At 36.7% G+C, this 25,487-nt stretch overlaps 1 protein-coding gene across 9 annotated transcripts; it reads left to right on the forward strand.

Annotated features, from left to right (window-relative positions):
- The first annotated feature begins 358 nt into the window (after window positions 1–358).
- LOC135643664 (serine/threonine-protein kinase STY46-like) lies at window positions 359–18,930 on the forward strand. 9 transcript variants are annotated; one of them, XR_010498336.1, is made up of 17 exons: window positions 359–1,021; window positions 1,325–1,448; window positions 3,450–3,565; window positions 3,743–3,856; window positions 6,312–6,384; window positions 8,301–8,411; window positions 10,111–10,164; window positions 10,347–10,483; window positions 10,591–10,698; window positions 10,803–10,876; window positions 14,069–14,244; window positions 14,775–14,870; window positions 16,394–16,474; window positions 16,578–16,628; window positions 17,047–17,187; window positions 18,099–18,177; window positions 18,305–18,930. XR_010498336.1 is itself a non-coding variant. In XM_065160923.1 (16 exons), the coding sequence occupies exons 1-16, from the start codon at window positions 843–845 to the stop codon at window positions 17,488–17,490; spliced, it is 1,650 nt and encodes a 549-aa protein (XP_065016995.1). In that variant the 5' UTR covers window positions 380–842; the 3' UTR covers window positions 17,491–17,814. The 9 variants fall into 9 exon arrangements, 8 of the variants coding, with proteins under 8 accessions (XP_065016995.1, XP_065016998.1, XP_065016992.1 ...); XM_065160923.1 differs by lacking the exons at window positions 18,099–18,177; window positions 18,305–18,930 and adding an exon at window positions 17,467–17,814 and having other exon boundaries at window positions 380–1,021; window positions 1,325–1,439; XM_065160926.1 differs by lacking the exons at window positions 18,099–18,177; window positions 18,305–18,930 and adding an exon at window positions 17,467–17,814 and having other exon boundaries at window positions 483–1,021; window positions 1,325–1,439; window positions 3,459–3,565.
- The last annotated feature ends 6,557 nt before the right edge of the window (window positions 18,931–25,487 follow it).

Raw genomic sequence — 25,487 nt, forward strand, 5'->3', positions numbered from 1 at the left:
CCCACAGTTCATGAATGCTTTAACAACATTTTGAATGATACCAATGTGAACAGCTACTAATTGATGATTCTAAAAAGAGAAGTTTTAACAATGTCAGTCTCCTAACAAAAGAGAGATCCTTGAAGTTCAAAAAAATGTGCATGGGATTTACATAATATCATGATTTTATAATAAAATTATGTAGTTATATCAAGATTTTATGTATGTGATTTTGGTTAATTATAGATTATTTTTATAATTAGTTATTTTTAATATTTCAGTCCTATGTTTTTGAATTTTAATATTTACGAAAGTAAAATATTAAGAAAGAGAAGAGTTTTATTGGAGCAATGAGTTTAACATAAAGATTTTAATTAAAATTTTAAAAAAAAAATATAAAAATCAGAATATTAAAAATAATTAATTTTAAGAAATAATTTATAATTAACTCATATAATTGTCAGGGAGCAAAATAAAATAACAAAATATCAGGGGCTAAAAAGATGAAATTTCTTCGGGTGGGGGAATTGTTCGTTCTCGGAAGGAATGTATCGAAAGGAAGGAAGCAGAGGGCTTGGACGTGACATGGCGATCGTAAGGCTGCTCCTATCCGAAAAGAAGGGATAAAAAAAATCCTTCTTTAGGCCGTCTCTTCGGACTTTCCACTAACGCCGAAACATTCTGCGCTTTTCTTTTCTCCTCCGCTTCAGTTCCTCCGGTATCTCCGCCGCTTTGCAGTATTCCTTGACTGCCGGAGATCCTTCTTCTTGTTCCCTTTTCATTCGGAACCCTAGCTTCGGTCCGTGGACATGGGCGGTTCCGCTTCCGAGTCCTAGCCTCGGAGCTCCAGCCCCGCGACCGACATGGACGAAGGCGAGGGCGAGAGCTCGTCGCCCGCGAGGCCCCTCGGCGGCCCCTCCCCCCGCGACGCCTTAAGGAACGAAATCTACGAGCGGCTGCTCGACAGCGGCAACGAGGAGGTCATATCCAATCCCAACCTCCGCGACCTGCTCGACGCCCACCTCAGCCGCTTGCCCCTCAGGTTCTCCGCCCCCTTGCTTCTTTGTCTCTCTTTATGACTCTGCCCTTGTTCGATGTTTGAGTCGGATCACTTGTGTTATCTGCTTCGTGATCAATATCCTGAGTCTTTACCTTGACTTGAACATCGATCTTTTTTTCTCAACTTGTTGAGGCGAAGATGTATAGTTGCAGTCTTGGCGCGTTTGGTGTTATAGTTAGTAATGTTTGAGCTGATTGGTTTAACAAATTGTTAAGAGGTGAAGTTGTGTTTCCAATTTTTTCGCTATCGGGATTGTTACTATCCCATGTATGATGTGTTTATTAGATATGGGCTTGATCTGAACATGGAAAGAGTAGAGGACGTGCTATTGCATCAGAAGATTCTTGCAGATGCTGAGGACCCAGACAAACGACCGATCTTCCATGTCCGCTTCATGAAGGTACAAAAGGTACCAGAGAACGCCTGTCATGAATACAACCCTTTTCATTACAAGCTTCGTTGCAGGTTTTGTGGAACTGATCAAATATGATTTTTAAATGTTCTGTGGTTTCATGATTTGTATGCTTGTCTTTCTATCAGGTCCTTCTATCATTGACCTCTTACTTAGCTCTCGATCGTTGTAATTGTCAGTATGAACTATGACATTCTTTTGGACCATAAAAAATTACCTTGTTAGTCACAAGAGAGCCTTGGAAACTGTGTAGTTCTTACCTGAGGGTATTTCAGGTACAGGTTAGACCATGAAGAATGTGTCAAATCTCTCAGTGTGATGGTCTAAAAGAAAAATGATCTGTTTCTTGCACCATGTTTATGCATATATTCTTCTTAACTTTGTTGTGCTTATTATTCACACCTAAGTCAAGGATCAGCACGTACTGACTATTATTTACCAATTTGACCAAGCATCGATATCAAAACATGTAGCTTGATATTGGTTTTTTATACTGCATTTTTAATATAATGGACAGTGTAGGTCAGTATGTTGCTCGGTACTGTACCATTCCAATAGCTTTACCAAAACCAGGGTCATAGATCCTTGCTTTGGGTACTTCTGTTTCAGGTTAAGCAAACATGCTCTAGATGATTGCATCAAGTCTCAGTTGTGGCTGTTTAGAGAAAAAAAGTTGACTACTACAGGAGATCATCATGATTTATATAATTACTTAACTCTGATCATATGTTTTGTTGTGAGTAAAAGATGCTGTGGCTTATCTTGCCCTGCTTTTCTCATCACGTATGTTTTTTTTTTTTTTTATCATTGGACCTTATTTATTGTATACTAAAGATTGCTAGGAACATCATCAGCAACTACACAACACAATGTATTGTGATTTGGTTACTTCATCAACTATCTTACAGAGAATTCCTTCCTTGCTACATGTTTGATCACACTTATCAATTTTTAGTTTTGTTTTCAAATTTCTCATTCTTCCTAACGTTCAATTAAGCAAACCTTTTATGTAGTCAATCCTTCTTTAAATGCACTTGTCTAAGTCTCGCTTTTAGTGTTTTCATATGTAACTTCTATTTGTAGGTAGGTAGGATCCACATCTTTGTTAAATTTCAAATACTTGTCACAGTAGCCAATAAATCATTAGGTGTTCTTCTAATGGTTTCAGTACCAACGGGATTATTGATGGTACTTTTTGGATAATGTTAATAAATTTCATTTCGTTGTCCAGTAGCTACAACAAGCTTTTTGATTGGTACCGCAGTTGCTGTTTGGTTAGGTATTGGAGCAACATTACCTATTGATAAATCATTAACTCTAGGTTTTTTTAATTGATTCAACCATGAAATACCATGATGTAGGTATCCAAGGAAGAGTGACTTTGCTTTTATAGCCAGGCGTAACACGCAAAGAAAAACAAAAGGAAAGGAAAAGAAAAGGATGAATTAGGGCAAACAACAAAAAGAATAAGTAATTAAAATATACACTCGAGACACTCTTATCAATTTGGTCATTTTTCACTTTGCAAAGTGTGATCAATGCAGATAAGTGCTTTCTCGCAACTTTAGGTAATCTCATATATCAATTTAAGCAGACTTGAGTAAGTCCACACATGTGCTATACTTTATGTGACTGCTTTAGGGATTTATGGTCATGAGTTCACCTTATGTTGTACGAAAACTGAAAACTGCCAGGCGATACTTGTTATGTTCAGTGTATGTTGCAGCTTTTTTGTTAACCAGATATTGTTTGCTTCGTGAAACTGCCAAATGAAGACAAGTTTTTTCTTGCATCGGATCCTTCAGGATAGCTATGACATATCCTTTAAATTTTCATGTGATTGGTAACTTCGTATGGCTGGAATGTTATAACTTTGCCTTGACAATACATGACTCCCGCTGTATTTACAAAAGTTGTGGATTTTGTATTCTGAATGTGTGTTATCCCAAGTATTACTTTTTGTTATAATTCTCGTATGTTTTATGTCATACTGGGTAGTGCATTCAGACCGGTGCATGTGAGGATGATGCCCAGCAACAATCTGTGAGAATTGATTCAAATGGAAAAGGATATAGTGATATTGTCCATGAAGGAGACATGGTGCCAAATTTAAGGTACTCTACCCATCAAAATCTTTTCTACTATGAGGTATTTCTGATTGTTTGAAGTTAACTGATACATTTTGTTCAATTCTGCCTGATCTGCACCTGTCACACAAACTTTTTTGCTCTTTCGTATTTCTTGTGATACTTTTGTTTTGTATTGCTAACTGATACTAATTAGTTTGGAAGAAACAGAGACCGGGGAATTGAATTTGAACCTTGTTCAAAGCTTGAAGATCTGAATTTAGATGTTAAAGATATTGCTCAAGAAATCAGAGATTCAAAGGAGGTTCATTCTATGAGGTATATGCCTTATTATACCAATCAGTTCTCATAAGTGAGACTCAGTTCAAACCATTAGTTACATGTTAGTTATATGAATTCCTATAACTTATATAACTAGTCAAATGTCATATAGATATATTGTTTTTCAAATCTGGAGGACTCTGAAAAGTTAAATGATTGGCTAAACCCTTATAGTTCAGATTTATTGACCTCCAGTTTTGATTTTCATTTTATGTAGATAATTTTTTTTAAATTTCTGTACACATCAGTGTTTATTATTGAACAAATTGAGAGCTCAGTGAAGAGATAGAGAATAATATGACATAAATTGTGAAGGAATCCTGTTCTCAAGAAATAGTTCATTTTGCTGACATGGACAAGGTTCATGTGAGAAAGGAACAGAAGTGACTCTGGTAGCTTAAATTTAGTCACAAAATGGAATTCTTTATTTAGCCAAGACTGACTCCATGACCTTTAGGCCTTACAAGTTCTCATATGTATGGAGGTTGATGTAGAAAAGTTACACTTGCCACTCTGCAAAACTGCACAGTGGCAGACAGAAGTTTTGAATTCTTAAAACATGCATCTAACTGTTAACACAACTTGTCTAGCATAGACCTATATTGTACCTCTTAGACCCCAAATAAGCTTATAAATGACTCTGGACATTTTTTAAAATAGCTACTAAAATTAAGAACAAATCTTGCCAAAAGACCATAGAATTATTTAGAAAATCCTAAAATACTCCTATTCTAACTAGAAAATAATCTAGAATCAACACTTTGATAATAGCAGTCAACCAATTCATCTAGGGATTCTTCTTGCTTCGTCTTGATTCTAAGGGGGCTGGCCCAGCCCTTACTACTGTTGGCCAAGGTGGGGCCAGTATGTGGGGTGGCATGAGATCCTACCACTTTGGAACAAGCTTTGGAATTGTAAAACAAGAGCGAAGTAAATAAAATGCGAAATTGAATGTTCTCAATATTATTCTCCATTAGTTGCTTGAGATACCATGGCCTAAATACTTGTCAAACTGTTACATACCATATGGTATTTATCAGTCCAATTAGTATATCCCAATCAACATTTACCGGTCCAACAATGATAATGGACCATATAGCATGAAATTGCTCGGTCTACCTTTTATTATTTTTTCTAGTGTTATTGGGTGGTATGGGTTCAGTCTACCACTCGGTATCCAGTGTTTTCAAAAAGTGCTTTGGCACGCACTCAGATGCTCGAGCAAGGTGAGACTCGAGCACCATGCAACACCTTGGGCCGAGACGAAACCTGAGTGCCTTGCAACACCTTGGTGCGAGGCTTTTCAATATAGCGTTGCTCAGGCACACGCCTCAGTCCAAGTGCTAGGCGCCTCGGGCATGTGCTCGAGCCAAATTAGGCGAGTTCGAGCTTTGGTTCAATTGGGCGAGTAAGTTAGTTCAATCGAACCAACTAATATCACTTACCCTAACACACCCCCGCGTGCTCAATCTAGTGAAAGAAATCAACGAAGTGAAACCCTACCGCTCGTCGGTCACCTTCGTATGCTTTGTCCGTCGCTTTCATTCGCTTCGCTCATTATTGTCAGCAACTTCATTATCCACTACAGCTTCGTTCGCTTCGTCCGTTCGTGGAGAAATGTCTAGAGAGCCAAGTCTTTACTATGGAGAGCATTCCTACATCATTCCCCATGATTAAGATGCCATCCACATATAACACCAAGAAGGTGATAGCACTCTCACTTACTTTCTTGAACACACAAGGCTCATCTTCGTTATGCAACTTTGTCCGTCATCGTTTGCAGCTTTGTTCACTACTACAGCTTCGTTTGTTGTCGTCTTCAGCTTCGTTTGTCATTGGTTTCTACCTTCCCCACCTTCCTCCGCAGCCTTTCTCTGGTTACTTCTCCGTTTCCTTAGTCCTCTCTTTCTCATTTTATAGGTAATAGTCTTGCGTTGATTAACTTGCTGCACCAACATGAGGTCGTGCGCTGTTAGGAGTTAGAACTTAGAAGTTCTAATTTCACTTAGGTAGGAATATCACATTGATATAAAAACATTGAAGGGGAAGAGGAAGATGATGGGTTTGAGAATAATGAAGTTGATTATGATGATCATTGAATTTGATGTTTAACTTCACTATTTTGACATTTTTTGTTATTAGAAGATGGATAATGTAATTTGGTACTTTATATGATTCTAATTTAATGTGTCATTTTTATTTTTATGATCATATTTATCAAACATAATATATATTTTTAAATTTTAATATTCGGGAGTGCCTCGCTTCGCTTCGGTAGGTGCTTAAGCGATCGTCTAGCGCCTTGGGTATTTTGCCACCTTGGTGTCTTTTGGTGCCTAGCTTGCATTGTACCTATCCACATTTATCAAGACCTTGATCAGCATTTAAAAACTTATGAGAAATCCTTTATATTTAGCTATTTGCTAAGAAAATTGTATTTCGTCATGTGCAGGCACGATATCAAGGATGTCGCGATTCATGAGATAATATTTTCATCAATTGACAAGCCCAAGCTCCTTAGCCAGGTAGGATGATTTTTTCTTTTCAGAATCATAAGATCTGTCTTTTTTTTCATGTTTCTGCACTATAGATTTGCTATCCAGATTTCTTGTTTACAGTTTCTTCATCATTGACGTCCTCTGGAAAGGGGGAAATACATGTTGTTCCTGGGATGATTTGCTTAGCATATGCTTCCACAGTAGCACTATTAAGATTTCTGTGCAACAAAGAATCACCATTTGTGCAGTGCCTTTTTGGCGAGAGAACCTATATAACAATTTAGTTGCGGAGGTTGATGATGCTTGAAATATTTTGTAGCTGATAGGAAACTATTCTAGCCTTATAATATTATCTACTCATTAGCATAATGGCCAGCATTAGTGTGCAACATCTACTGTAATGCGTAATATTTGTGGGCAATCACTGGATATTTCCAAAATTCTTGTGCTTGCTTGTACTTTGATGTTTCTGGTCAGGGTTATATTGATCCTTGTAAGAGTTTTAGCCCTTTTTACCAAAATAGAAAAAAGCTAGGGTACCAAATGTACTAGATGTCATACATATGTGCCTTTATATTTGTAATCTCTGATATAATATTCTGACTACGATTAGAGCTTTTTCTGTGGATGTGCTTACCTGCTCGACATCTTGAACTGATTTTCCCATTTCAGCCACATTCTTCTCCCTACAAGCGCCTAGAACTGCTTCATTGTTGATTAAACTTTGTTAAATGTCTAAATGAGCATACACATGATATTTGCACCTCCAAAAATTTTAATGTTTGACAGAGTCGCTGAATGGTAGATTAGTAATGGAAAAAAAGTACCAGTAGGATGAACATACAGTGATTAGGTGAACTTGGAGCACATATGTAAGGTATAGGCTTTTGCCAGCAACTAAAGTATAACAAGAACAATAATACATAATGTCCCAACTATTTGGGATTGGCTAGATGATTCCTTTTCTGCCATTGATCTATAAGTAGGGCAATATCCCTTGTTTAGTTAAATGGTTGCCAAGCAACTGAAGCATAAATAGATTGTTGCTCTCTGACATGGTTGCTTGTTCCTGCATAAATAGTTGTCACCATCCAAAAGCTGAAAACATGGTTTCATTCAATATAATTTCTAGGATTTTAGATCTAAAATAACTAGTTTTTGTATATGACATGACCCCTAAACCTTAGTGGCAGAAAAGGTGGAAACCAGTCAACTTCAGCACACACACACACACACACTAAAAAAAGCAATAATCTTTTTTTCTTCCCTTCTTATTTTGGATGTTATTTTTGGAAACAAGATGCTCCTCTTGGCTTAAGAATCCTACTCAATTAATAACAAAGCTTTTGAGGCATAGGCTTAAATATCCTCCTGATAGAACATTGATATAGCAGGCCTTCCTTAGGTGTTAGGCTGAACTAACCGATGCCACCTCCTAGGAGTGGGAGATTCTCATGATGGAGCATCGTGGGCCCATATTTGGAGTTAGACTGAACTAACTGGTGCCACCAATTTGCAAAGTGGTTCAGCTTTTTGCAGATGGTTCCATGAAGCTCTAGATACTAGATATGGGTGAATTGTATGATGGTGGTTATCAAGCTAGTCATAGGAACCAGGTAGTAACTAACCAAAACTTTTATACAACTACATATTCTACCTGCTTGATGATGATGTACTTCATAGAGAAGCAGATCAAGTATGTGATCTATATTAAATGCACTGGTGATATTTTAATGCATTTTGTATACTGGTGTTGCTAAAGTTGTCTGATGAGGATTGCATTCTCTTTCCTTTGCTCCTGTTTTCCAAACTGATGTTTCATAAACACTTTTTTATGGTTGACATAAATATCTCACTCCATAAGTTTAAGGTGAATTATTATGATTACTTCCATTGTTTCTCATTACATTTTTTTCAAGTTTAAATTAAATCTACTCTTTTAGTTATCTGCTTTGCTTGCCGACATTGGGTTGAACATCCGTGAAGCTCATGTTTTTTCAACAACTGATGGTTATTCCTTGGACGTGTTTGAAGTTGATGGTTGGCCAGAAGAGGTAATCTTTCTTTGTTCTTTCTTTTTCTCTTTTTTCTTCCTGGATAAGTTGTGGCCACAAAAAAAGTTATTTAAACAGCTGAGTTGTACTCATTTAGTTTCCTTGCCAAGATGGAAGTCTTATTGTTTTATTTATAGTCAATCTTGCCCAAGGCTATGTATGAAAATTAGAAAAAAAGGCTACTGATTGTGAATTCACAGCCTTTGGAATAATCATGTAAATTAGTGTAAATAAGAAGGTAAAGGAAGTTTACACGTGAACAACCTTTTGTGTGAAAAAGAGAACATTTGCATGGTAAAGAGGCTTCCGAAGTAGATTTATTTATATTTAATTTGATTTAGTTGATAGATTATGGCCTTAACCAGATTGATTGCTCCATGTTGCAGCTGGCATTGTGTCTTATCCTTGTTAGTCCATTATTTGAATAAATGTCAGTTGTTGGACCTCTACGTTCAGGAAAAGGCAACTCAAAGTCCCTATACTTGTCAGTCAACTAACATCTACCTCTATCTATCTTGATATCTTGTTAGACCTCCTGCTTATCGTGTAAAAGATTATTTCTTTGCTTCATTCTTCCTTCATCTCTACGTTATTCTTATATGGTACCTTTGTTTATATATCCACCAAATTGATCTGTGATAGATGTAATTAAATGGTATATTAGGGTAGTTATATGTGTGTGTATCTGTGTGTGTGTGTGTTTGATTTGACATTATTTAATGTACCTTTTGGCGGCATCAAAGTCTACAATATTTTCTTATTTTGTTTAAGCTATAAATCTGTATCAAAATCTACCATGCAATCTTTAAGCCATCCCTAAGCATCACAGCTTCAGCGATTATTATTGAATTTTAGTCTCCTTGCACGAAACAAATTATCTTTATAGTTTGCATATTTTATGTTTGTGTTTGTTGTAGAATCCTTGGTTGTTGGTGCAGTGATCATTTATGCTTATTGTCTTTCTGCTAGTTGTTTCAAGCATCTCCTCTGTTTTGCCAATAGAAGTGCACTTAACAGAAATAATTTCTTGAAATGCTTTGCATTGTAAATTACTTCCAAGTGAATTTTACGTTTAAGTCACCTGGAATTGAGACTCATATCATAATTCTCGATCACATGAAACAAAGCACCTGTAGTGGACATGTCACCAATTGATACACAATTCAGCAGAGAAGGAATCTGTTAAAGGATCGACCCTCTAGTTGACTAAAATAAGTTTTCGATAATGAGATCTTCCTGCACTATAGGCTTTTCCAATTTATCTTAGTTTTTTTGTGGTGTAGAACATTCTAGAGGTTGAGATAATTTTAACCATTTAGAACACATTTTAATCTAATATCTTCAACCAATTGGAGTTTTTTCTTGACAGTGTGAAAGTGGAGGTTGACTAACTGTTATGGTTTTTGCTTTATATTATTTCAGTTCCACTGCATATTTCTCCTACTGCATCCTTGCTGTCTATGTTTGTCTGGTTATATGTTGCACAAATTAATCCTCTAATTGTAATGTGTGGTTCCTCTGGGCATAGCTGTTTCCTTCTGTTCTGCCCACGAACCAGGTAATATAGTGTGTGTGATGGATAATGCTCTGTCCACATGGGCCCTTAAATTAATAAAGGGCACTGTGATCCTGGTTTCTTCTAATGGCAGGGATCTATTCCAAGCCAAAATGTTGCTGACTTTGCAATGGGTGTGGTCAGGAAACAGATGGTTTGCTGAAGGAGCTGGATGATGCAGCCATTGCATATAATGAGGTATAGTTATGTTATGTTCCACAAGAAATTACTTTTACTTTTTTTATTGGATTTATTTGTGTCAAAAAGAAGAACTTTGTATATTTTCAAAATTTTGTATATTTAAACATTTAGCAGTTCCTGCTTAATCAATGATGCAATACTTAAAATGAATGATGCTCTTTTTTCTGGGATTAATATAGGGTTCCTTGTCTGGCGCATCTCGTTGTTCGTCCACCGAAAAGGTGCTGGGTTCACAATCAAAGGTTGTTGATTGGGAAATTGATAGAAGATTTTTGAAGATGGGAAAAAAGATTGCACGTGGATCTTGTGGAGATTTGTAAGTCTGGAAATTTATGAGATATTGCTGCTTCTGCTTCTTCACCTTTTGTCTTATAGTTTTATATCTTAACTGTATGTGTATTGGTGTTTTGATGCTTCATAAAGGTATCGTGCAACTTACTTGGGTCAGGATGTTGCGGTGAAGATTCTTAGAGCTGATCAGCTAAATGAAGCTTTGTTGCTGGAATTTAATCAAGAAGTAGATATTTTAAGGTGTTTCATAAATATAACTGCATTTGAGACTTTCAACGTCTTATAACTCCTATTATACTATGTCAACTTAGTCATTATTGTTCTGAAGTCTCTTTTTATTTCAGGAGAGTTCACCATAAAAACATTGTTCACTATATAGGTGCATGTGTGAAGCCTACAGAACTTTGCATAATAACAGGTAAATCTTAAATTGACAATGACAATTTTTTTTTTCACGGTTTAGAAGAAAGGGCATTATTTCATTCTTTAAGTTAGCTCATACCAGTATTAGGTTGATGTTAAGCTAAAGATTCACTTTTATCTTGATGCTAATACTTTTCAGTAATGACTGTCACATCCCGAGCCTGAATACCACCTGGGTTAAGTTATTAGAAGTTGCCCTTTGAGGATGGGTAGAAACACATGCTAATGAAAGCCATTCACTAAAGTCCCTGACGTCCTTGCTAGGCCCATGCATGTATCATGTATCACCCTAAAGGCAGATCACCAGCCTTCCTAAGCCCTCAATTTTGCTATGCTCTTTTCTGATTTATTCCTTTTCTCCTTTCTCTTTTTGCTTCTCATTAGATTGATTTGGATGACAATGATCATCAATCTTATGATGATACTAGTGAATCCAGAAGCCATGATGTTAAGGTCTGAACTTATGCCTTATTTAAGCCTTGGGATTAGTTGGTGTCCTGAAACTTGATTTCTGGATCTTTATTGGATGTCTAAACAATCTTAAATGTGCATCCTTCATTTTATTTTTGATAGTTATCACCTTCAGTAATTCACAGTTGCAAACATCTCTTGCTCTTTCTTTTTTACTAATCCACATATTCATCTCACCATCCTCATGGCACATTGTCTCTTTGGATACGCTGTTTTCTAATTGTATTTGTCTGTAAAATTGTTAATGTTCTGGGATGATGAGGTGCAGACAACAGTCAGACAACACTCTTGGGATACACTGTTCACTTTAGTCATCTTACTTAATTTATTATGATTTCTTCTTTAATCTTCTGTACTTGATAACAAATAGATCAAACATATTAGGCACAATCTTTTGGGCCTTCTTGAACATCGGTTTTGGCTAAAGTTTCAACTCTTCTATGGTCTTGCTAAAGTTGTCTTCAATAGTCATTCTCTCTTAATTAAATTAACAACATGTATGATGCTTTTTCCCGCTCCTTGTTAGTACTTGAAGTTAAACTACACCACTAGAATGTGATTATAATATTATGTTTGCCTGAATTATAGGCAAAAAGAATACATCAGTACATTTATGTGTCATAGTAAAATCATAGCATTTTGACACATCTGTGTAGACAGACAGGTAAGTTTTTTGTTTGCCCATGTGAGGTATCAAAATATTTTCTTGTGCGATGGATTATATTCTAGCACTATGAGATAAACCTCTGTCCTGTCCTTTCACAGACTATATATATAATTATGAGGAACTGCGTTAGAATGTAAGGTTCTTTTAGTCAAATAACTTTTTAGACTTTTCATGTAGTGGTTTCTTGTTTTGTTTTATGTAGAAAAAAAAACTATTAACAAGTGTATCTTTATGTTGATAGTTCAGAACGCTAGCAGCTGGCTTTTATAATAGTCTAAATATTAACTTTTCATAGAGACACATTAGCATCCACCTCTTGCAACACCTGAACCTGGATGTGACAGAAAAGAATGATGAGGTTAGCCATATAGCCTGGTAGGAAAAATCTAGTATTTTGTGGCTCTGCTACAATTTTAAGACTTTTCTGGGTTTGATATATCAGTGTGCTAGATCTAGTTTGTTAGTCTAGATATTATGTAAGAAAAAGATAAAGGTGCTTCAAGTTAAAGTACTTCATACAGCATTAAATATTTTCTTTGATTTTTATAATAAAAATTCAATGTGTATTTTCTCCTTATGTCAGTTTCTTGCTTGCATTCTAATTTTCTTTGAAGACAAAGTTGCAACAAGTATCCCTTCAATAATTTTTCATGTTTATCTCTCTGGATTTAAGTATAGCATCTGCAAGACCAAGAAACTTGCATATTCATCAGTCGACTATCATTTGATAGTTGACTTTCAAACTTTAATTGGAATTGATAATCATCAATTTGGTACTTCAAAACTATGATGATAAAAAATATTAAGGTGTATTTTGGTTGTTTTGTATTCTCTTATATCTTTTAATTTTAGACTAGCTACTAAAAACCATGGTTGCTAGTGGTTAACCTGAATTTTCCATATAAATTTTAATCAAATGGTTATATAAGGAAAATCATAATATTTGACAGGACATGTATGCTACACTGGGATTTGTATTGGCAAATATATTATTCTCAACTCTGCTAGGAAATGTGTAAAAAGTCCCCTTCTTTAAAGGAGCTAGTTGGCAACTTTTTTACCTACAGACCACTTCCACATCTAATAAAGGATACAGACAAACTTGTTAATTGAGGAAAGAGAAGTACAGAATTAGACAACATTAAATGCATAAAGAAGACTGATAGATTGTTGAAAAGTGTAAAAGACTTAAGAAAAGTGGATATGTTACATTAATCAGTGCTTCAATGCAAATCATGTTGGTGACTCAATATGGCTATATTAGAATTTTGTAGCAGACCTATAAACACTAGATTTTTTCCTTTTGGGTTATAGTTGCATCACTAATTTTCTCTAGAAACCAAACTAGTATATTTGACCTCTCCAAAAAGATATGTTAATATTCTTCTTGAGGGCCTATCTGATACCAGTTTTGGCAGGTGGATAAACTGGTATACCAAGCTATGTACCCAACCTGTACCGACCGGCTTCACCAGAAAAAGAAAATTGTGAAAAAAAAAATCAGATTTATAAATATCAATTTCTACATGCTAGTTCAACCAGTACTTGGGACGTTGTTAAAAGTTTCTTACAGCTTATAATCTATACAGTAGGCCTAGACCAAGGTTATGATCTCTGAAATCAGCAGAAACATATTAAAGGAAACATGAATAATAGTCCAACTGAGAAGCTTATGTAGAGAATACACCATGAAATGAATAGAAAATAAAGGAGGAAAGAGAAATCTCGCAGGAGGAACACCTAGGTTTAATAGCAACATATCACCCTCTCAAGAATTAGATTGAAGGGAAAAGGATGAAGTCTCTAAATTTTTATTGATTAAAACTGAAATAAACTCTCTTGCATCAAGAGCCCCATATCATTATAATTCTTCAAACAATAAACTGCAACAAACTGTCGATGGTTAGTTTGTTAATAATTAGAGTGAGTACGACATTAAAACAGTATTTTTTTTTTCCCTCCAATTTTATTAGCATGTTGTTACTTCAGTGTTTCTTGTTAACATTTTGTTTAAATTCTTTGCTTACAAGTGAAATATTTTTTATTCAGAATACATGACTGGTGGAAACCTTTATGATCATCTACATAAGCAGCACATATCTTTGGAGCTCCCACACTTGCTGAAGTTCTCCATTGATATCTGCAAAGGAATGGACTATTTGCACCAAAACAACATTATTCATAGGGATCTCAAGACAGCAAACCTGCTGTTGGATGCCAACAGTGTATGCAGCTTTTTTTTTTTTTTTTATCCTGTATTATCACTCAGATTTGATGCCACCTTAGTTTTGTGTGTATATTTCATTTATGTCATATATCATTTTTTTCCAAATACTGTACTTGTCCATAACTAGGGAAAAAATCTCACTGAAGTTACATGTCACCTCTTCCAAATGGAAGGGGGACGCAGAATCAAGCCATTGCTCAGGACACCTATAAATTTAATTTGATTTTCAGTGGATTCTGTTCTTATTTATGGCTTCAGTTTGTAAGTTTGTTAGTCCAGAATATTCTTCTTGCCCTTGTTTGTTTGTATGCTTGTTCTTGTGAGTGTTTATTTTAGTTGAAGAGATGCATTTTGACATTTGTTTGGGGTTGTAGTGATTTATTTGAGTTACAGGAATCTATCTTTACACCCATTTAGGCGAGTGGCTGTTCTTTCCGTTAATAATGCTAATGTAATTAATGAATTCCATGAGGTAATGCTATCTTGTTTTGTTTGATAAATTCCAGTGCAATTTGTCAATCAATGTAGGTTGTAAAGGTGGGTGACTTTGGTGTGGCTCGGTTTCAGAATCAAGAGGGAGTCATGACTGCTGAAACTGGTACATACAGATGGATGGCCCCTGAGGTAGGTTTATTCTGTTTATAGACTGTCCTTTTTGCTGTTATCACCTGGTAGTAAAAACTGATTTACACTTTATTAATTTACCTCAGTCTTTGAGTTTCTCTTACCATTAAATTTTAGCAGACTTTTCATTCTTAGTGACTTCTACTAACTTGGTTGCTTAAATTGTGTCATCAAAACACAAAATGCAGTTTCAGCATTGGGTCACTAGATGATGATATTGATTATTTCTCGAATGTTAATATGAAAGTATAAATTCTGTTAGTTATAAATTAAAACAACATCACGTCGGAGAATAAATTGCATGATACCATGTATGACATTCGATGTCTTTGTTCTTCTAGTGCACATGGTCTTTGGTGATCATTGTACTTCAACAAGATTGGCGAAACTGATACAAAGTCACCAAATTTCTGGGTGTGGGAGCAAACTATATGGAAATGGTACAGTCATTGTACTTTGTAATACAAAAAAATTACCTTCGGGCTAAAATGTTTGCCAGAAACAGAATGATTTAGATTATGGAACATTTTGATTGAAACAAGATATACAACTGTAAAATCATATGTCGGTTTATACTATCAAATGTTTTAGATGGTGGGCTTTGGTACAACAGTAAAGTTGTTCTTGTGATCTGAGTGACTAGGGTTTGAGTTTGAGTAACAAAAACAATCTCTCCACTTAGGGTAAGGTTTCATGCATTGATCCTCCTTAGACCTTATATTTGTAGGTGTATCATGCATGTGGCCATTCTTTTTGGGCTGTCAAAAATTATCTTTGGAACCAAATGGAACATTGTAAGAATTTATGCTTGAGAGCAAATTAATTGCATCATTTACAATGAGGTAATGCTTTAATTTAGATGAATTTCTTTTGATTTTAGAATCCGAAGCCATGAGACATTAAAGATTTTTAAAGATTCTGATGGTTCTATGATTAATTTGAGCATAATGGTGAATGCCCATCAAAGAGATACCAGTTTAGTAGAAAAAAATGACAATAATAACAAGGTAAATTAACTTCAAATGCATTTGAAATTTTAATATCCTGGATGCCTGACTGAATCTAACATGTTTCTAAGTCTGTGCAAAATTTTTCCCTGCTAAAATTTCCAGATTTGTTTCTACCTACAATGTGAGGTTATGAATCCTTGTGGGAAGAAGGAATACGGAAAGCGAATTTTCAAAAAAGAGTAAAATATCATGGGTTTTGGAAATTGTTGTTACTACAGAAAATATTTACATGTCATGGGCCATATCACGGCCATAGTTAGTGATAATATGTATAAGTTAAAACATAAAATTGTGCACTTTCTCGGAATTGCAACAGCTTGACTCTTTTATCATGATGATGACTATGGTAAATGCTGATATGTAGGTGTTAAAGCATAAAGTTCTGCACATTTAGGTCCTTCCAATCTCTGGATGAATCTTAACAAATTTTACACCTTATGTATAATGCTACTGTGCCTTTACGGCTTTAAAAATTATTGTTTCTAATGTGCTTTTATACTATTGTTTTTGAAGGTTATAAACCATCAACACTATGATAATAAGGCAGACGTGTTCAGTTTTGCAATTGTTCTATGGGAGTTAGCAACATCAAGGGTAAGCACTTGAGAAACATCCTACTTCATGATACTGATTTGTGGTCAAGAAATTGGACCTATGTTAATATCTGTAACAGTAAAAAGTTTCTTTTGTCCTGAAGGTTCCATATGATAATATGACACCCTTGCAAGCTGCTCTGGGAGTAAGACAGGTCTTTCTTTTCTCTCACACCCTGGATAAATGTATTCTTTTACACCTGCTCGGATTTTGGAAAAAGTTCCAATTACTGATACCTTCATGCAAAATTGAAGTAACATGATTGCCCTTTTTTAAAATGCACTTTGGACACCCGAAAGAGGTTATAGCTTTTGTAGAATGCTTCAAGAGAACTAATAATCATAGAAAGGATAGAAAATTTTGTTATTGCTTTGCTTCACACTAATTTCTTTTGGAGTATCAAGTTTTTTGTGGGATGGGTAAGATATGATTGATTTTTATTGCATAGTTTGTAGATGGCTAGCTTGTTTTAGACCTGCATATCCCTTTGTTTAAGATACTTGTTCAGAAGCAATAAACTTTTTGTTAAGGTGCTTAATAATATTGTATAACTGATACTTGTGTGATGCCAGGGCCTACGGCCAGATATTCCAAAGGATATGCATCCTAGATTAGCAGCTTTGATGCAGAGATGCTGGGACGAGGTTCCTTCTAAACGACCCTCTTTTGAAGAGATAACTCAAGAACTCGAGGAACTCTTGCACCAAGTTCAGGTTCACCTTCTAACTAGCTATTCAACTAATTTTTCAGATATGGTGTCAATGATACATCAATGCCATTATTCAACTAACTATTGCAACTGCTATCTTTGAGCTGTTAATCTTTCTAAATAGATTTTGTTCGTAAAGGCAATAGCTATGACCGACTACTTGCATATTAGGCTTGTTTAATTGCGATCACGGTCATCATAGAATATCCTAAGAATATGGTGCTCTCTTTGACAAGCCATTTCAATGGAAGTTTACACATTTTGGGTAATGTTCATCTTGCAGGCATCGAGTAAAACAAGCCCATGATGAACGTACCCAGAGATTCAAGTTTAATGTCAATTGTGAGCACCAAAGTTTTACGGTCTACCTTGCAGGACATTAGGTTTGGCATTGTGTACAAAGGACTTGAGATTTCTCGGTCGCATTGATTCATACATCATACCGCCACTATAGGTTTTTACATGGAAGTACATGTTCTGTCCCCCTACAACGAAGCTGAGACATTGAATTCTACTGTAAATATTCCTCGAGCTTTTTCATGGATGAGGCATCCATGCCTGTGTCTCACATATACTAACCCTTTTTCCTGTCAAATAGAACTGGGAAATCACAAATGGACGGTTTCGGATGTGTTTTTGTGCATCAACCTTTGGCAGCCAAACTCTTTTTATGGTAGTTTGAACCCAATCATTGTTATTTAACGACTATTTCACTGTAACAAACTTATAGAGATCAATTGCTATGCAAAGATAAGCTTGAATATGTGCTGTTAACTGATCGATCGATATGCATGCCGATCTATAATTCGTAGAGGAATGCTGAAACAGTATGTTAATGGCATGGTGCCGTGGCAACAAAAATACCCCAAGGAAAATTTCCACTGGACAATTACCTTTCAAGTGTTTGTTTGGCAGGGAGACTAAGAATTTGGAAATTTGCTTTTCGACATTTTATGGGCAACTTCTGGTTATTTTCTTTGCAATCAGACGTCAGGTGTGTTATCGGACAATTACATATCCATTTTTTAATGTGAAATTAGCAAATTATTGTGGAGGAAAACTTGATTGATGTATGAAAGACAATGTTGTATAGTTGACATTGGTCGGATTCTTGGACACAGGTGATACGAAGTAAGAATCCATCGAAGGATCCCGCAAATCAAGGAAGTCAAACAGATCTAAAGAACAAGCTATGTTTAGGAGCTCTGACGGAGACTATATTTCCAGCTTGAACAACACATCCATCGTGACAGCAGATTGTTGATGTCTCCCATAAAACACAACTATCCATGTATTAGTTCTGCATCACAACTGGGAGCAGCTCCAGTGTTAGAAAGCCACGCAAATGATATCATCCATCTACCGACCGTGGATGGATTTGGATTTCCAAGGGGGGACGCCCACAGGTGCGAGGTTCGCGTGCGGCGGCCACGACAGCCGACGCCGCTGTGCTACGACCGTAAGCCCTCCCTCACCGCGGCACACGTGACGGTAAGACGCTGATGGAACGGAACGCGACCGGCCGTCACGTGCCTTGGGTTACTCGCTTTTGCTGTTGATTTGGGAGTGAGACGAAACAGCGACGAGAGGAATGCATTTATAGACGTAAAAGTGAGAGAAGGAGAGCGTGTCTTTTATTCGATCTCTGCACGCAACAACAAATAAATAAATGTTTGACATTGGAGTAATGAGCTGTAAAGAGATGCATCCATTGGTCGAAGTAAAAGAAGTAATAAGCACAGTTTAACTTTTTTTCACTTAAAAAAAAATTGAACAATTTATCGAGAATACTCATAGTAATAGGGTATTATGGGATGGCACATCTTAATTGGTTTTTCCTCATTTTTGAAAAATTTCGATAATATTATTGATTCGGCTTGTTTCAAGCTTGATTGATTTTAAAATTTCTAAAATTATATAAAAATAGAAATATTAATTTTAAAATAAGTTAGATAATTAAGTTTAACTTATTTCAATTTTGAGTGTAACTAAGTCGATATTTAAAATAAAAAAAATATAGGTTTTATGATTGATTTTATGATGAATTCATGATAGCTTTATATATATATATATATATATATATATATATATATATATATATATATATATATATATATATATATATATATATATATATATAAGAGTATAACTATAAAAGAGTATAACTTGAGTATAACCTTAGTATAATTCGAGTATAATATTTTTAGATAATTTAAAATAATTTTTATATAAAAATTATTTTTTAGGATAATTCAAGTTTTTTTTGATGAATTTAGGATAATTTTATATAAAAATTAATTTTTTAATATGTTTTATGAATGAGTGTAATCGAGTGTAATATTTTTTGGATAATTTTATATAAAAAATAATTATAGAGAATATATAATCTGTCAATCATCGCGCAAATACCACATAAGGACTATAGGAGAAAAAAAGGCCTAGACGGCTCAACACCCATTCGCCAGTATAGATAGGAGTATAAGAGATAGCTCGGGTTAGTTATTGTACTGCCTCCTTTATAGAATGCTCGGGTTAGTTACTGTACTGCCTCCTTTATAGAATCTTCATAGAAATATTCTGAAAGTCTAAGGGGCGGCTCAGTTATCAAACTACCTCCCTTGTAAAATATATCACAAGAATATTCTTGGGGATCTAGGGGCAGCTCGGGACGATTACCTATCTCATTTACAGAATATTCACATAAATATTCCTAGGAGTTCAAAGGGCAACTCGGACCAGTTACAAATTACCTTCTATGTAGAATCTTTATGGGATATTTTGCCTTCTCAATATTAGGTTAAAAAACAAACCCTGAACTTTAGATAAAAAGGACTCAAGGCTAAAGAGTGGACCTCAATACTAACTTACACATAAGAATCAGGGCCACCTCAATACTAACTTACTTTTATCTAAGTAAAAATACTATGGGTCGAGGGCATAGCCTCACCCAAGCGTGCATTGATAGAGTCAGTCTATGGACGCTCCTATGATATCGGGCCCTCCTAGTGCCAAAATGTTAAGGGAAAATGTCGTTGACGTATTTGTCAACACGACGTGGCCCTGATTCATATGTGTAAGGTTGTTCGAAGTTCAGGAGCGTCCATAGACTGACTCTATCAATGCACGCTTGGGTGAGGCTATGCCCTCGACCTATAGTATTTTTACTTAGATAGGGTGATAACCACCCTTTCCCCACATATACACATCCACCTTGCCACAAATACCAATACAATATTGGCATCCGACCCTAGACCCTCATCTCTGGGAGTGCCACTGAGCCATTTACTCGTTTATGTCAAAGCATTCTTAAATCTCACCTAGCAAATGGAAACACTAGCCAATATGATACAGGTCATTACCCTCACTTCTACCTTGGCTAGACCAATAGACAACGCTATCGCCTTAGCCACTATCGTTAGTTTAGCAACCATTAGCATCAACGACCGTTGGGGTCCCCCCACCCAATGAGTTGCCAGCATCTCAGAGGCATCCGAGGCCTATCAAACCATCAGCTAAGGAAGCACCCCACTCCCCAATTGTAGAGTTCAGTAGAATGCCCCACCATCGCTCTACTATGCTTGAATATAAGATCCACTAAATTGATTTAATAGATAACTCTCTTAGGATACAACTGTATTAAATAAACCAATGCTCGAAAGATATGCGTCGAGACTTTCATCAATCTAGGGGTGATGGGCAAGTCAACCCTATCTTTGGTCAATCACCATTTATCCAGGATATTCAAGAAGAGCCGATCCCAACAAACTTTCGCCTCCCATTATTGGAAGTCTTTGATGGCACTATTGACCTAGTGGAGCACGTTATCACCTTCTGAACTCAGATATCACTATAAAGTACTTCGGATGCCCTAATGTGTCGTGCCGTCCCGACTACCTTAAGAGGTCTGGCAAGAGAATGATACACTTGTCTAAAGTTGCTCTATATTATCTCCTTTACTCAACTAATAAAAGAGTTCAAGCTCCACTTCCTTATAAATGTGTGCCCGAGGCCGACGATGACGATGTTTCTTGGACTTAAACAAGCTAGGAGGAGACACTCTCAAATTTCGTCACCCGATTCACTAACGAGATCCGAGGTATAAATAATGCTTACCCGTAGCTCGTGATTCAGTCCTTTATGATGGGACTGAAACTCTCTCGCCTATTTTGGTTGTTGGTAGAAAGGACATTATCGACGATCCCCGAGGTGCTTCAAAGGGCCATTCAATACATTATCACTAATGTAATGATCTCGAGCAAACGTGGAGAACCTCATAAGAAATTGAGGCAAGAGTGACCACAATCCGCCCCCACCCCAAGATCGTCACGGTGGAAGAAAAGTTAATGACTCAACCTATGTAGCCCGAGGTCCGAATTGACTACCCCTAAACTTGACTAGGACTAAAGTTTTTTTATAGAGAGAAAAAATGGCTTATTGAAAGATTCTTGATCGACGAGGACTCCACTTGAGAAAAGAGACGAATCCAAGTATTATCATTTCTATCACGATTACGCCCATGACACAATAGACTGTCGCGATCTGAATGAGCAAAGTAAGAAGCTCATACGATGAGAACACCTCGGGGAGTTCATTTGAAGACTTTGAGAGCTATTACCGTAACCTTAGGGGTCGATTGAAAGATAGATCGATATACCGAGAATTGATCCGGGTGCAGCCCAACATCACCTGAACATCTCTCTAGAAGCACGACCAATCAAACAAAAGCCTAACAAGTGTACTCCTGAATCGTTAGTAGGCGATTAGTAATAAAGTTAACAAACTATTAGGAGCAAGGTTTATTATCGAGGTATATTGCTTGTAGTGACTTACCAAAGTTATACTTGTTAAAAAGTTAAATAGAAATTAGAAGAAATATGTTAACTATACTGATTAAAAAAGATGTGTCCAAAAGATAACTATCCGCTCCTTGGATTGATCAACTAGTCGACACCACCTCATATAATGAGAAGTGAAAAAATATCTTTATAACATAGTTTAATATCTTTTATGATATATAAAAAAGTCGAGAATATATATATTTTTTCAAAACTTTATATTAAGAACCAAATTTATCAATGATTCAATTTCTCCGAATAGACAGATCATACTACAGCTAGTGAGATGATTAATATCAAAAAGGCTTATCACCCTTCAAACAATCCTGATATTTTACATATGGATGGTATGAGGAAAATGAGAGCAGCACCCATAAGATTTCTATCCCATGCAGTATATATTATATACTGTTTATTCCGATACCGCTGTAGCAGATAATAAATAACTCATTGCCTCTCCTGTATAACTTCTCCTGCTGCATCCAAAAAATAAGGTTAATATGGACCAAAAATAGAGGAGGAGAGAGAGAGAGAGAGAGAGAGAGAGAGAGAGAGAGAGAGAGAGAGAGAAAAGGTAATATCACATCAAACACTAGCCATTTCTTAGTCGGCCTTCAAGTGTTCTCGTGTTCCTTGGAGTCTTCTTCGTCTTCTTCTTGCCTTCCCCATCTGATCATGGATCTTCTACTTCTCTTGCATCTTCTATCAACATTAATGGACTTCTCTACACAGCTTTCTATGATTCATACGCATATCTTCCCCGTTCATTATGCTTGTCTTTGACATCTCGATAGTAACTTTATTGCCAACTCACACTGTCCTCTCTATTCCTCGACTTTGTCGAGATATCTACTCTTTGCTTACCCTCTTTCTCATTACTTGTAGGTGTGTCTTCTTTTTGTTTGGTTTGCTCCAATGGGACTGCTCTCTAAAGGATCGATATCTCTGGTAATTCTCATCCTCTTCTTGGTTTCATGCTGTGATGGCTCAAGAACCATGCATGCCTGGTATCAGAACCCGGCAGGTAAGAAGAAGTCAGGTGGTTTCTTTGAGTTCTTGCCTAGAGCGATGCCGATCCCTCCATCAGGTCCTTCCAAGCGCCATAACTCGATCGGTTTGCATGGTCAAACGACGCCTTAAAGGAAGGTGTCAGCTGCAGCTCTAAGAAGGAATGTGATTGATTGCATCCAAAGGTGGGCTTCTCATATCCTCAACACATTCTTTGTTTTCTCTCCTCCTTTATGGGATCGAAGCTTCACACAGCGTCCCATCTCTTTCTATATATCCCATATATCTATAGTCAGAGAGAGAGAGAGAGAGAGAGAGAGAGAGAGAGAGAGAGAGATGCCACTGGGCTTGCACTTTTGATTATGTGCAGCAAAGCAAAATGTTGACTTCAATGTCAAAATGTGTAGAAATGAAATGCTCCTTTTCAAGTTGAAGGATGAATTGTTGTCTCCTCCTTTTAAGAACCAACCCATCATAGTGCTCCTTCTATGACAGCTCGCAGCATGGAGTTGTGAAGATTAAGAATCTATCTCTACTACGCTAATTATTTCCACTGTTTGGTGATTCATCTCTACATCGATCTTGAATGATATCGACCTTTATGTCATCCAAGAAAATATTACTTGCTTGCTTGGAAGTTCAATGGGGACAAAGATATGGAGGTGTGGTGACGCTTGCAGAGGGTGACCTTTCTCTTATCGGAGCAGGAATCCCACGAGAGATATGACAGGGAAAGCTTGGGGGAAATTGTAGACGCAGCTGTGCGGTACTGGTCACCATTATTAGTCTTGTGATCCATGGCCATCATTTTGACCCCAAGAGCAAGGTACTGCTGTAGGGGCATGGCATGGCATGGGCGCCACGGGCCATGTACGTGAACGGTGGCCACAGTCGTCTTCTCCTCGGAAGCCATCCGTGTGCAGCCCTAAACTAAGGAAAAAGATAGCACTCTGTCCTTGTTGCTTGCACCTGTAACACCGCTGAGCTCTGAAGCGATGGGTCCTCTTTTCGTACAGTGGAAGAGGGGTAGGGGTTGTGTGCAGTCACAGTGTTACAAGGAATTAGCAGTTCATGGTGAAGCAATGCCTCGCACGCATTCACGTGCCTCTCTCTCTCTCTCTCTCTCTCTCTCGCCTGACTGATGGATGCAAAGTATTCCTACTTCGATCATTCTGTCATGCTTCGTATGCTCTTCAGACTGTTTGTTTTCCTTCGAGAAAGAGACAACAACTGTTGAGCACATACGATTCAGAGTAACGATCAAAGATTAACTCAGTTTGGTCGACTGATTCATCCAAAGGATTTGGTACTAGGAAGCATGGGATGAGTTCAGGGAGGAGAAAGAGACAGGACTCCCTTTTGTTTTGGTTGCTTTCTTCCACAACCAAGCAATCCTACGTTGTGTCATTTCACAATATTATTGGAAATGCATAGATAGCTCCAATAAGTTCCCGATGAATCATCATCATCAAAGACTAAAACGTTGCTCCACAAGAGAACATTAATCAGGACTGAAAAAGTCATTCATTAATAAGAAATTATTGGGTCTCATCTACGACTTAATAATATTCAATCTCATAGTGATTTTGTAGATAACTTTCGGGTCAATATATATCATTTGACTTTTGTAGTTCTCAGTAACAAAGTACTATTCTTAGACGTCTCCCACATGAATATATTGTCCGAGTAAAGTAGTCAAAAACGTACTACAGATCTCGACCATTGGGAGGTCCGACGAGTTAGAGGATGGAAGGCGACAAAGTAGATTTTGAGATGGTGGCTTCATTATTATTTACTTTGAAATGGTATCTAACATACACCAAGCATGCATTATCTTATGTGGGATGTTTCTTGTAAAGCTATGGGCAGGTCACCAAAAATACTTTTTATTTGTGGAAGATTTCAATCCATGACATACCCAATCCACGCGCAAATAAAGTTAAAGAATGTGAAGCCAATCGACCAATTAATCCTTTGGCTTGTGTTCTTCCCCTCACCATTCTGATTTGCTTGTTTAAAGAATAAGAGCACTGTGGAAAGCATCAACTAATCCTTTAGATTGTGGTCTCCTTTTCAACTGTTGGTTTTGCTTATGCAACTTGGTTTTCATATTCAAAGCATTAAAGAAATGCCCACAAGAACACATCAAAGTTCTCTTGTTTACACATGCTTAGGCCTCTTAATTTGTCCATGTCCATTGTCAACTACTAAATATAGATCTTTTCAAGCAAATATATATTGGCTACCACTAATAAGAATCAAAGTTTCGGCTTTCCTCTAAAAGAATCAAGGCTTAGGTGGATCCGGTAATTGAAGTACCTACTCAAATTTGTCAGTAATGTTCTAAATGAAGAACAAGAAAAGGATGGCATTGACCTGAACAAAGGCATAGGTTGGAAGTTTTCCGGTGCACTGCCTGCTAGTCTCTCTCTATCATTGTCCTGAGATGAGATTTTTCTTG

Source organism: Musa acuminata, chromosome BXJ3-7 (assembly GCF_036884655.1).
Source record: "Musa acuminata AAA Group cultivar baxijiao chromosome BXJ3-7, Cavendish_Baxijiao_AAA, whole genome shotgun sequence".
Taxonomy (NCBI): domain Eukaryota; kingdom Viridiplantae; phylum Streptophyta; class Magnoliopsida; order Zingiberales; family Musaceae; genus Musa; species Musa acuminata.